The sequence below is a fragment of the Lissotriton helveticus genome, chromosome 7, assembly GCF_964261635.1.
Source record: "Lissotriton helveticus chromosome 7, aLisHel1.1, whole genome shotgun sequence".
NCBI lineage: Eukaryota > Metazoa > Chordata > Amphibia > Caudata > Salamandridae > Lissotriton > Lissotriton helveticus.
Window position 1 is genome coordinate 534,224,549 of NC_136068.1, and position 13,132 is coordinate 534,237,680.

General features: G+C 44.8%; 1 protein-coding gene across 1 annotated transcript in view; it reads right to left on the minus strand.

Annotated features, from left to right (window-relative positions):
- LOC144769149 (uncharacterized) overlaps positions 1 to 13,132 on the minus strand; it is a 1,798,260-nt gene that overhangs the window by 1,530,700 nt on the left and 254,428 nt on the right. Inside the window, exon 5 of the mRNA XM_078653155.1 lies at positions 829 to 988. Within this exon, the coding sequence (XP_078509281.1) occupies positions 829 to 988 (160 nt within the window). The remainder of the gene's footprint in view (positions 1 to 828; positions 989 to 13,132) is intronic.

A 13,132-nucleotide genomic window follows, 5' to 3' on the forward strand; every position in this document is an offset into this window, starting at 1 on the left:
GCACTAGGCCCGAGAAGACCCACACAAAAAAAAACAAGCTAGAGATTGCCATTGAAACTGCCTCAAATCATCCCTCAGCATTGCAAAGATATAGCATTGGCAACAAATCTAAAAAGAAGTGTTCTGCTTTGGCTCACTAATGTTATATTTCATGTTCACAAATGTGTACTCCACACAGGTAGACAGCCAGTTCCTAAACTACTGGTGCTATATAACCATCAAACACATTCTAAACTACTGATTACGTAGTATTCTACGGCAGTGATTTGAAAATTCAAGAAGGGCCTTCCTAACCCTTGGTTGCAGTGAGAACAGATGAGGAGGTAAAATAAAAGAGACACCTTTTCTGGACTGAAGTGTTGCTTATTTTTTACAACTTCATTGTTTCGATGATCTCAGCTAAAATTGTGCTACTTAGTCAGAGGGAAAATTAGAAAAATACTTTCTCCTGAACCATCCATGCATTCCAAAAGGAAGATGATATAGTCCACCAAATTGTAAACAATAAAAAATTCTATGAACAATATGATCCACAAAATGTAAGAGGTGCAGAGCTGAATACCTGTTTGGAGACATTGAGGGAGCAAATCATATTCAAGATAGCGCTTGTAGGAAATACTGTTGGGGTCTGTGATAATTTATTCAATATAGTCTATGTTCCTAGGTTTCAAGAGAGTGCCTAAAATATATTTTACTTACTATATCTGTTCACCAAGCCATTCTAATCGGCTGCAATTCATAAGTTACTGGGACACAATCCTAAATTATTGACAAGGTAATGAATAAAACATAATCTAAGATTGCAGTAGATTACTTTTCAGTACGTACCGGAAGCATCGGGCACTTGTAAGCACCCATCTTTTATTGATGATGACCCCTCCGCAAATGGGTTCGCCATATAGCTGTACACTGACCTGCCATGGCCATTCCCCTAGCTGGGCACCCTCTCCACCATCGGTTTGGTTTGTGAACCATGGACTGCCACAATCTAAAAACAAGAAGAAATTTCTGAGTGTGAGTTTGGAGCAAAAATTTTGCTATTCTTCATCATAATCTCAAACTCTATTTTGTGGTTTTTATGGGTTACCAAAAGGCAATACTTAAAACAAGCCGTTTTCAACCCCTAACTATTTCACCCGAATGTAATATGTAGCCGTAAAATGATAGGATACATGGGGGCATATTTATTAAAGAGTTGCATCACCTTGTGCCGCGCAGCAGTGTATAAAAGCGATTAGAACATTGGAATGCTGGGAGCTCCATTGCAGACAATGGAGTGCTCCCTGCTTCTACGGGCCGGTAAAGGCCCGCAGAGCAACATTCCAATGTTCTAGAAAGGCTTCTCAAAGCTCGTGGGGATTATTATCCCCTCGAGCTTCGAGAACCCTTTGTTTAATTTGTTAGAACATTCTGCCCTCTAGTGGCAGAATGTTCTAATAGCCTTATAGCCCTTCGTAGCAGGGCTATACCGGCAATTAAAGTCCCGCTGTCTCGTTAAAGTCCCTCGCCTTCGGCTCGGGCTTTTAACGATTCAGCGGGCCTATAATAGCCGGTATAGCCCGCTACAGCGGGCTATAAGGCTATAATATAGCCTTATAGCCCGCCGTAGAGGGCTATACCGGCTATTAAAGGCCCTCTCCAGCGTTAAAGGCCCCGAGCCGAAGGCGAGGGCCTTTAACAAGGGAGAGGGACTTTAATAGCGGTATAGCCCATCTACGAAGGGCTATAAGGCTATTAGAACATTCTGTCACTAGAGGACAGAATGTTCTAACAAAAAAAACAAAGCCTTTTGGGAGCGTGAGGGGATTGGAATCCCCTCAGGCTCCCAGAACCCTTTGTTCACAACTAGAGCTGTGAACAAAGAAACATTGGAATGTTGGAGCTCCAGGCTTATACCAGCCATTATAAGCCCAGGGCACTCCATTGTTTTCAATGGAGCTCCCAACATTCCAATGTTCTAATAACTCTTAAGTTAGATTATTAAAGCCACGCAAGGCCACCCTGCACTGCCCAGTGCCCAGCGTGGCTTGATGTAGCTACAGTAACTCAATGCAGTTCAAATCATTGCATTGCATTACTTTGCCACAGGGAGGTGTTCCATTGGTGGAGCATGGATGTTCCCATGCACAACCCATGGATTTTGGCACTTTCCAATATTTACCATTACAGGTAGACCTGGAAATGCGTCAAAATACTACGCATCCTGAGGGGAGGCATAACGAGGAGAAATATCTTTATATTGTTTTCCTCTTTCTATATGTGCTGCACTCTGCAGCACACATAGAAAGAGGAAAATAACCCAGGGGATTGTATTTTTCAGGAAGGTATCTCTTCCTACACAAAACAATCCTGCTTAGAATGCAGACATCCTTGCTCCATGGTGCAAGGGTGCCTTCGTTGGTGCTAGGCAGCAAGCACATTGTGCGCCAGCGCTGTGAAATGACATGAATGCGCCATTTAATGTTAAATGAGGCACATTCCTGTCCTTTTACAATAACGCAGCGAGGCAAGGTGGCTTGCTGCACTGCGTGATATTTAATAAATAAGCACTTTGGAAAATGAAATCAGAAATGTATGAAAGGCTACAGCTTCATAAGGACAAATTTGATGTTTGCTTACTAAGCTGTCACCTCTAACGTTGCTGATAGACCCAATATGTGAGCTTAGCAGGACACCATTGATTGTCACCCTTCATTTTTCCTTGTCTGTGACATGGCTCCTAAAAATAACACCTTAGAATAGTCCACTCTGATACGTTCTATAGCATTTTCAAAAAATGTACACTACTACCCTGGAGAAAAATCTCATGGCAAATTTATTAAAGAATTTGATCTGCATGTTACAATTCATGAAAAGGTTCCAGGAAACGCTGGGAGAGGAGACACTGAGAAGATGCTGAGATGCTGAATGCAGACAGCAGCAGTCAATCGTCGAGTCATAGTAGTGCTGTACCGCCTCGCCGATAGGGACAATCTCTGAAGTGGGCCAGGCAGCAGTGGCACACACAAACATACATACACACAGAGGAGGAAGCAGCTGAAATCTTCTGTGTAGTTACAGCCTCAATCTCCGACAAATTTCAGAGGCTTCCCAGGTGGGGAAGGCAGGTAATAGCAATATCACAGTCTTCTGGTGGAGTGACTGATATGCCCAAGAGTTGCCTGAGAATATTCTGCCAATCTGCCTGTGTGGGAGGATGCTTCAACGAACCTGGCCTTCCTTTTCACCTAGCATTTCTTGAGGACATGGGCTATAGGTAGGGCCAGGGGTCTGGGAACAGTGGAAAGATTTACTGGTACACAGCTTTTGGCCAGTCCATTTTTTCTTTCTTCTGTTCTTGAGACTCCAAAAAGTTGCAGTTGCATCAACTCAAGTTGTCGACTGTGATTTTGATTGCTTGTTTGTGAAGCAAATTTTAACACTCCTCTGATGCCTTTGGTAAGTAACTGCATTGTTGATCTCAATTTTCCGATTTGGTAACCAGGCTTTGAAGAGTTTAAACACTTGTGCATTATGCTCCTTTCTTTCTTGCTGCTTGCCATATTTTAAAGCAAAATCTCCGCAAAATAACGCCATCAAGAAAGCAGAGAGCGCAACAACAAGCACAAGGCCTTAAAAAGCGCTGGTTTCATGATTCGGCCACCATGAATAATTCAGATCAGGATACGACCTCTTTGAGGCTATCAATGTAACTGAGCTAACTTTGAGGTAAGTTTCGATGCTCTTGCACTTTTAGATTCAGAGCAAGAAAAGGTGTGACAAAAGGAAAATTGTTCAGGTTTGTACAATTCCTTGCGGAACCTTGTCTCAATGCAATTCAAGGCCACTAGGAGTCCTAAACAAAAAACTTCACTGTGTCTTTGAACTCAGACTATAAAAATGATAATGAATAAAACTCCAACTTACCCCGTGATGTGCCCAGGCTCAATTGAGGTGCCATGCCATGTAGTTGGTAGTATTAATAATGTTTCACAGGATCCATCACAGGTGGATTTCTGTCCACCTTTGTTGTTATCATCTATCCACTCTGAAACTAATTGTGATTATTCTTCTATCAGGTTATCCGAAAAATTTGATTAACTGAATTATGGTAAGATTTGAAACTTTTTTTGCCAGTCTGTAGCTTGTGGATAAAAAAGTCACGGGGTCAGCTTCAAGGAAGGTGGCAAGGTGCAGTTGGGAGAATCCAGTATCCTGTTCCTCTCCTCCTACTTCTTTTTAATTTTTTATTACTTTTTTATGAATTTTAAATCATAAAACATTCATGATACATGAAGTGCACGGGCAGATGAGTACTTATACATTGTAAGTGTCCACAACAAAACATATTTGACAGTTTCTGTACTAGTATTGCGCATGAGATCTGTAATACACTAGTTACACATATTAGTTGTTGGTAATATTAGCATGCAGGACATAGGATGAGAATGTTACATTCAGGACCATACAAGCATCTTCATCACTTCCCCGGATATTTATAGGTGCGAGGGCCATGCCCAAAGAGCATACATCAGTGCGCCTACTTGCTATTTGTGATGTCAATTGGGTGTACCAGGAGATATTTTTTGAGGGGGTCCCATACGTCCCTAGGTCTCGAGGTCAATGGGAGCAATTCCGCATAAGTAAGCGTTTGATCCTGCCAGAATAGCATGTCTTTGATCCAATCCTTGAATTTGGGAGCTCTGACTCGTCCACATCTACATGCTATTCTTCGGTTTGCTAGTAGCAACCCTAAAGGAGTGAAGCGTGGGTATCCCACCTCTATATTTTCTGTGTAACCCAGGAGAGCAGTCAGTGGCAAAGCACTGATAAGCTCTCCACTTTCTTCTTTCTCCCAACTAGAGGCTTACTCAATTCGGCACTCAAATGGGGACCTGAATATTCTCATTCCCAAAATCCCACCTGAGATTGCAGACTTTGGTTCCACGCATTCACCGCCATGGCACTTCCTTCGTAAATTAATTAGGTAGTGCTTTCAAATTTTCTATGTTGAACCTGTTAACATTGGTGCAAACAATGCTTAAGGGGATTCTAAAAGCCATGGTGTTAGCAAATTCTCAGCATGCTAAGTAGATATTACTAGTAGATATTACTATTAGAAAGCATTAAAGCCATGCTTGACCTTAAAACAACCGAAGCTCTGAATAATAACAGTAACATTCACAACTGAGTAAGCTGACAGTGAACAAAATCAGTATGAGCCCTGGCATCATCCTAAACGGAATATAGAATGTTCGAACAATCATGGCGATAGTCTCCATAACTGGGTGCATAGGCGACCTGCAGCAATCAATATCCTGGGTTGGATTATTCATGGGTTTAGTGCACTTGAAAAATCACCATATTTAAGTGCATTCTTCATTAGTGATACAATTGACTTGGCTGCGAGAGAGCACCTCCGTGGATTGGTTCATGGTTATTGCTAGAAACCACCCCTACTTTAGCAGGACTGGCATCAGGAGGTCATCTGGCATTGCTTTCAGTCCCCAGTGCTAAAACATTATTTGCTTAGTGAAGACATCATGTAACTGGTTGTTTGCATGCTCAATTGTGTTAGCCAATGAACAATGAGCAAATAATCTGTTCGAGTGTATACATACCCCCCAACTATATTTGCTTTGAAGACGAGGTGGCAAAACTGGGACGGGATTTTTTGTAATCTACTTTGCTGTTTTTCGTGGTCATTGTTTGTGCTAGCAGGGAATGTTACTTCAAAAATGTCTCTTTGTAAATTTGGTGACTATTAGGAGATCAAATATATTATTACGAAAGCCCTAATGTGTTGTGTCTGACTGACAAGCCTTCTTGTAGGGCTAATCTGTAGATATAACTTTGGTTGAACATAATTTTATCAATTTAAACAGTCATTTTTTCAGCGATAGTCCTGCTGCTGTCATGTTTAGACACGGAAGAAATCAAAACCTTATAGATTATATTTTAATTCATCTGACAATTTTAAAGCAGTTGAAAATGTTGAGGTAAAGGATTTGGGAGTGGGCGACCATTTATCTATGGAATTGTATTAAAGGAAAAATGTAATCCAAATCCGGAGCCAAAATTGGATCTACATTACAGACAGAAAAACTGCATTAGTTATCTAAGATAAATGAGCAGTATTAATAAAAAAAAAACATTTTTTCGAGGCAAACTGAAATAAAATGCAAAAGGCCATCACACAAAATAATCCAACATTTTTCTGGTGCATGGTGAACTGTGTGCTCACAGTATCTCCTTCAAGTATGGAGGGGCAGGTTTCAGAATTCCACGAGGCAACTTTATATCCAGATTATATAAAAAGCCAGACACCACAGTGCCAAAAGATTGTAATGTCCCTCAAACAGAGTGTACCTATTTAATGAAATTACAGGATCACTGGAATAATATCGAGGGACAGAATATTGACCAACAAAAATATCGTTGACAAAATATCGAGAGACAAAATATCGAGTTTCTATCTACAAACAGGTAAGTACAAAAATATCGAGTTAAAAATATCGTTTACAAAAATATAGTTGTAAAAAATATCGACTTTAATAAAAACAATGTTTAATTACATTAATATAAAAAATTAATTACTAAAATATACTTAACAATACTTAAAATAACTTTTAATAATTAAATAATTAATGAAAGTAAAAAAATAAAAAAAAATAATCATATTTCTTAAAACATATATATATATATAGTAACAAAATGTAATTAAATAATAGCCAATATTATTAACGTACAAATACAAAAGAGTAAAAATTACTATTCCCACTCCAGTGGGTGCAACAGTAGGGAAAGCGTTGGATAGCGTAGGGGTTAAAATTACTATTCCCACTCCAAAGAGTGCAACAGTGGATATATGACGTTACAACGCAACTTTTACAATGCACTACCATTACAACGTAAGTATTGGTAAGTATATAATAATTTTTATAATTTAAATTATTTAGAATTAATTTAATATAATTTAATTTAATTTAATTTCATTAAATTAAATTAATGTAAATTTAATTTTACTTTATTTTTACACTGTACCCCTGTACCCCAAAAACCCAAAACTGACCCTGAACCCTAAAAAAAACCCTTTACCCAAAAACCCAAAACTGACCCTGAACCCTAAAAATACCCCTTTACCCAAAAACTAAAAACTGACCCTGAACCCTAAAAATACCCCTTTACCCAAAAACTAAAAACTGACCCTGAACCCTAAAAATACCCCTTTACCCAAAAACTAAAAACTGACCCTGAACCCTAAAAATACCCCTTTACCCAAATACTAAAAACTGACCATGAACCCTAAAAATACCCCTTTACCCAAAAACTAAAAACTGACCCTGAACCCTAAAAATACCCCTTTACCCAAAAACTAAAAACTGACCCTGAACCCTAAAAATACCTTTACCCAAAAACCAAAAACTGACCCTGAACCCTAAAAATACCCCTTTAATTTAACATAATTAGCAATTAATCAATTAAATTAAATTAATTACCAATTACATTTTAATTAATTAACAAATATTTTTTAATTACCAATTAATTAAATATTACTACCAATTAATACATTTACATATTTAATTAATTATAATTAAATTACTTCCCACCCTATTCCCCTATAAACCCACAACCCGCTAAAGGAAATAAATTATTTTAATTTACATAATTAGCAATTAATCAATTACATTAAATTAATTACCAATTAAATTTTAAATAATTAACATATATTATTTAATTACCAATTAATTAATTATTACTACCAATTAATAAATTTACATATTTAATTAATTATAATTAAATTACTTCCCACCCTATTCCCCTATAAACCCACAACCCGCTACAGAATAAAATTACACAATAATTTTAAAAAAATCATTAATTAAAAATAATTATAAGATAAAATGACACTTTTCACACATATTATAACATAAAAGCACTATAAATAATTAAATATTATTTAAAAAACGATATTTTTTACTATCTAGATTATATACTTGGATATTTTCACTTTCTATATTATTTACAGTCGATATTACTTCACTTACCTTAAAAACGATATTTTGGCTGTCGATATTCTGTCCTGTCGATATTTTGTCCAAACGATATTTAAAACTCGATATTCTGTCCAAACGATATTTTGGAGTCGATATTATGTCTGTGCACCGAAATTACAGGAGTATGGTACAATATCGGAGATAATCTGCAATTTGAAATCATCATGGGCTGGCAGACCAATGGCCTGGCTGCAGTACTTTGTACATCTAATCTGTTTTGGTGGGAAGCTGCCCCTAGGCCTTCTTCTACTGGGTCTCGTGTACTTGGTCTTATCCAAGAGACTTGGCGAGGGGCAGCAATAAATACTATTTACAAGAAAGAAACCAGTATGATACTGCAAATTATTGGTTAATCTCCGAGCTAGATTTAGTTTCTGGGATGTACACTCAAACCCTATTGATATCCCTACAGGCCTAGGCCTTTGGGTCCGGGATAATTCCCAAAGAGCAGGAGGGTGTTTTAAATCAAAACACTCCTCAATTGAACCTTTTGTACTTTGGGGCGCTGTTAGAAAGGCAGCACTTACAGTAGGCATATTTGCTGCTATTTCTTCAACTTTCTGGCTGCGTTTGACTGGGTAAACAGTGGCATTTTATGGGGTGGAATATCCCAAAAGATTTGTTGTTTTTGATACAACTGCATGATAACAACTGGGTTCAGGTAGTTGTGAATGAGTCAGGTATTCTATCTGCTGAAATTTCTGGATCTAAATCTAAATCTGGTATTTGTAAAGTGCAAACTACTCACCCTTACGGGTCTCAAGAAGCTGGGGGCCATTGTTGAAATTAAGTGAGTTATTGCCCAGAGTCACATGGTGCTGAGCAGATTTGCCACCGTAGCTGGGGATCGAACCGTGAGCCCTGTGTTCCGAAGTCAGCTGCCTTGGCCGCTGCACCACACCTCTCCACTGTCCACTGTCCACTCCTCTGTCGATAATGGATTAAGACAGTTGTGTGTTTTAGCCCCCTTGCTCTTTAGTATTTATAGAGATATATCTATTAATATTTATATTTCTGACCACCCTGCAGCTTTAGGTAACACAAGCCCCTTTTCCCCCAAAATACGAGGAGGCCACACACACTATCACATGTCTGTAGGCGATTTATTCCTAATGGATTATACTTCTATAGAGCTGCAAAGCAAACTTTAAGCCCTCCTTTCTTATTGTGAGATAAGCTGCCTAAGAAATAGATTTTGGAATTGCAAAGACCTTGAATTTTACTAGCTGTCTAAAGAAACACACTTGAGTCCTAATTACGATGCCGGTCAGATGAGCGACCGACCAGCATTGTTGCGGGAAAGGGACTGGCCGACAGGTAGTCGGCAGTCCCGACCGCCAAATTAGGATCCAACTGCAGTTGAGGTGGTTGGGCCGCAGCACAAGCCTCAATGCAAAGAGGCATGTTTATAAACATCCCTACACCCTGTGGCACACAGATGTTTGTTGGCCTCATAATGAAGGCTGCAGAGGAACAGGGGCCCTGCTAGGGGCCCCCAAAGTCTGGTTCCGACAGCCTTTCAATGGCAGTTGTACCACCATTGAAAGACCGTTGGGAAAGGCCATTGTAATCCCTACGGCAGTGCCTGAGCAGGCACTGCCCTCATTGTAGGGATTAGATTCCGACCGCAGGGGTGACGGACTCCTTGAGCCCGTCGGAACCGCAGCGGTTGGTCCCTCACCCATGTAGCCGGACCGACTGCATTGTAACACTGTGGTCTGACCGACTGCTTTAGGTGTCGGTCTGACCGCCACTCAATCAATCAATCAATCAGGTCATTTGTAGAGCGCACTACTCACCCGTAGGGTCTCAAGGCGCTGGGAGGGGGGGGGGTGCCGCTACTGCTCGAACAGCCAGGTCTTGAGCTTCTTCCTGAAGGAGAGGTGGTCTTGGGTCAGGCGCAGATCGGTGGGAAGTGAGTTCCAGGTCTTGGCGGCCAGGTAGGAGAAGGATCTTCCTCCTGTTGTCGCTCTTCGGATGCGGGGGACGGCGGCGAGGGCGTGGTTGGTAGATCTGAGGAGGCGCTTGGGAGTGTAGAAGTTGATCCGGTTGTTGAGGTAGCTCGGGCCTTGGTCGTGTAGGGCTTTGTGTGCGTGGGTGAGGAGACGGAAGGTGATTCTCTTGTTGACCGGGAGCCAGTGCAGATCTCTCAGGTGTCCGGAGATGTGGCTGCGTCGGGGGATGTCGAGGATGAGTCTCGCCGAGGCGTTCTGGATCCGCTGGAGTCTCTTCTGGAGTTTGGCAGTGGTTCCGGCGTAGAGGGCGTTGCCGTAGTCCAGTCGGCTGGTGACGAGGGCTTGGGTGACCGTCTTCCTCGTCTCGGTGGGGATCCACCGGAAGATCTTACGTAGCATGCGCAGGATGTTGAAGCATGACGAGGAGACGGCGTTGACTTGTCTGGTCATGGAGAGGGAGGAGTCCAGGATGAAGCCCAGGTTGCGTGCGTGGTCCGTCGGTTTGGGCGCGGTGCCCAGGGCGGGGGGCCACCAGGAGTCGTCCCAGGCGGAGGGCGTGGAGCCCAGGATGAGGACCTCCGTCTTGTCTGAGTTCAGTTTCAGGCGGCTGGTCGTCATCCATTCGGCTACGTCTCTCATCCCTTCGTGCAGGTTGGCTCTGGCGGTGGCGGGGTCGTTGGTCAGGGAGAGGATCAGCTGGGTGTCGTCAGCGTAGGAGATTATGTTGAGGTTGTGTTGGCGTGCGATGGCCGCGAGGGGGCTCATGTAGACGTTGAAGAGGGTGGGGCTCAGTGAGGATCCTTGAGGGACGCCGCAGATGACTTTGGTGGCCTCTGACTTGTACGGTGGTAGGCGGACTCTTTGTGTTCTTCCGTCGAGGAAGGAGGTGATCCATTCCAGTGCCTTCTCCTGGATTCCGATGTTGCTGAGGCGCTGTACTAGGGTGCGGTGGCAGACAGTGTCGAAAGCCGCGGAGAGGTCCAGGAGGATGAGGGCCGCTGTTTCTCCGTTGTCCATCAGAGTTCGAAGGTCGTCGGTGGCGGCGATGAGGGCGGTCTCGGTGCTGTGGTTCGCTCGGAAGCCGGACTGTGAGGGGTCGAGGGATCCATTCGTCTCGAGGAAGGCGGCCAGCTGTTTGTTGACGGTCTTCTCGATGACTTTGGCCGGGAACGGGAGGAGCGAGATGGGACGGTAGTTCTTGAGGTCGGTGGGGTCTGCTGTGGGTTTCTTGAGGAGAGCGCTGAGTTCGGCGTGCTTCCAGCTCTCAGGGAAGGTGGCGGAGTCGAAGGAGGTGTTGATGATGTCCCGTAGGTGGGGTGCGAGGACAGCGTCGGCTTTGTTGAAGACGTGGTGAGGGCAGGGGTCAGTCGGAGATCCGGAATGGATGGAGTTCATGGTGCGGATGGTGTCTTCGGTGCTGATCGGGGTCCAGGTGCGGAGGGTGGTGGTGGGTGGCGTCGTTGCGGTTGTGGCTTGCGTTGGTTGGTTGTTGAAGCTGTTGTGTATGTCCGTGATCTTGTTGTGGAAGTAGGACGCGAGGGAGTTGCAGAGTTCTTGCGACGGGGTGATGTCATTGTTTCCGGCGTTGGGGTTGGATAGCTCTTTCACGATGTTGAAGAGTTCCTTGCAGTTGTGTGCGTTGTTGTCCAGCCGGTCCTTGTATGCATTTTTCTTGGTGGCGCGGATCAGTTGGTGGTGCTTCCAGGTGGCGAGCTTGAGGGTGGTCATGTTGTCCGTCGTTGGTTCCCTTCTCCAGGCTTTCTCGAGGGCTCGACAGTTCTTCTTGGAGCTCTTGAGTTCGTCGGTGAACCATGGTGTTTTTCTGCTGCAGGATCTGCTGGGTGGGGTTCTCAGAGGGGCGAGTTCGTCCGCGCAGTCGTTGATCCATTTCGTGAGGTTGTCGGCGGCCTGGCTGGGGTTCGCTGAGTTGGCGGGAGGGTGCTGGCTCAGGGAAGCGGTGAGCTGGTCGGCTGTGATCTTGTTCCAGCTTCTTCGAGCAACCTGTTGCTGGTGGTGGTGGATCGTCGTTCTTCTGAAGGTGAAGTGGACGCAGCTGTGGTCCGTCCAGTGGAGTCCTGTTGCGTGGCTGAAGGAGACGTCTTTGCTGGATGAGAAGACGGCGTCGAGTGTGTGTCCGGCGAGGTGGGTGGGGGTGGTCACCAGTTGCTTGAGTCCGAGGTTGTCGAGGTTGTCGAGCAGGCTGATGGTGTTGCGGTCGTTGTTGTTCTCCAGGTGGAAGTTGAGGTCCCCCAGGAGGATGTAGTCGGCGGAGGGGAGAGCGTGCGGGCTGACGAAGTCGGCGATGTCCTCGCTGAATCGTGTGCGTGGTCCCGGGGGTCGGTAGATCAGGGTGCCTCTGAGGGTGGTGGTCGGGTTGGTGTGGATCTGGAAGTGCAGGTGTTCAGCGGTGGTGAGGGTGTCATCGGTGTTGGTAGTGATGCGGATGGTGTCTTTGTGGATGATGGCGATGCCTCCTCCGGTCTGGTTGTCGCGGTCCCTCCGGGTGATCTTGTAGCCCTCTGGGATGGCGATGGCGATGTCTGGGGCTGAGGAGGCGTTCATCCAGGTCTCGGTGATGAAGGCAACGTCGGGGACGGTGGTGTCGAGCAGGTTCCAGAGTTCTACGGCGTGTCTGTGGACGGAGCGGGTGTTGAGCAGGATACACTTGAGGTGGGTGCTGCTGGAGTTCGGCTTGGCGGGTGCAGGGAAGGCCCGGATGCAGGTGAACTTGCAGGCGTGGCAGCTGAAGGGTCCGTGGGTGTGCTTTGGGGCGGCTCGGTGACATCCTGGGATGCGGCCGGTGTTGAGTGCGATGAGGTCGGCGGCGCTGTAGGTTCGTCGGGTCGGCTTCCGTCGGTGGGGGCCAGGGGTCCTGGCCCTGGGCGCGGTCCAGGCGCGGACGGGCGCAGACGGGCTTACCTTTGGCGCGCCTTCGGCGCACAATCGGCGCACCCGCTGCGCGTCAACGCTGCGCGTTCGCACGGTCGCCATTTAAGGCGAAGTGCGCGGGTGGGCGGAGCAGCTGGGAGGCGGGAGCGGGGAGGGAAACAGAAGAGAAAAAGGGGCGGGGCTAAAGGCGGTGGCGGGAAGCGGGAGCGGGGGGCGGCGAGGTGGCCAAAGCACGACGAGAAACGGCAAAAA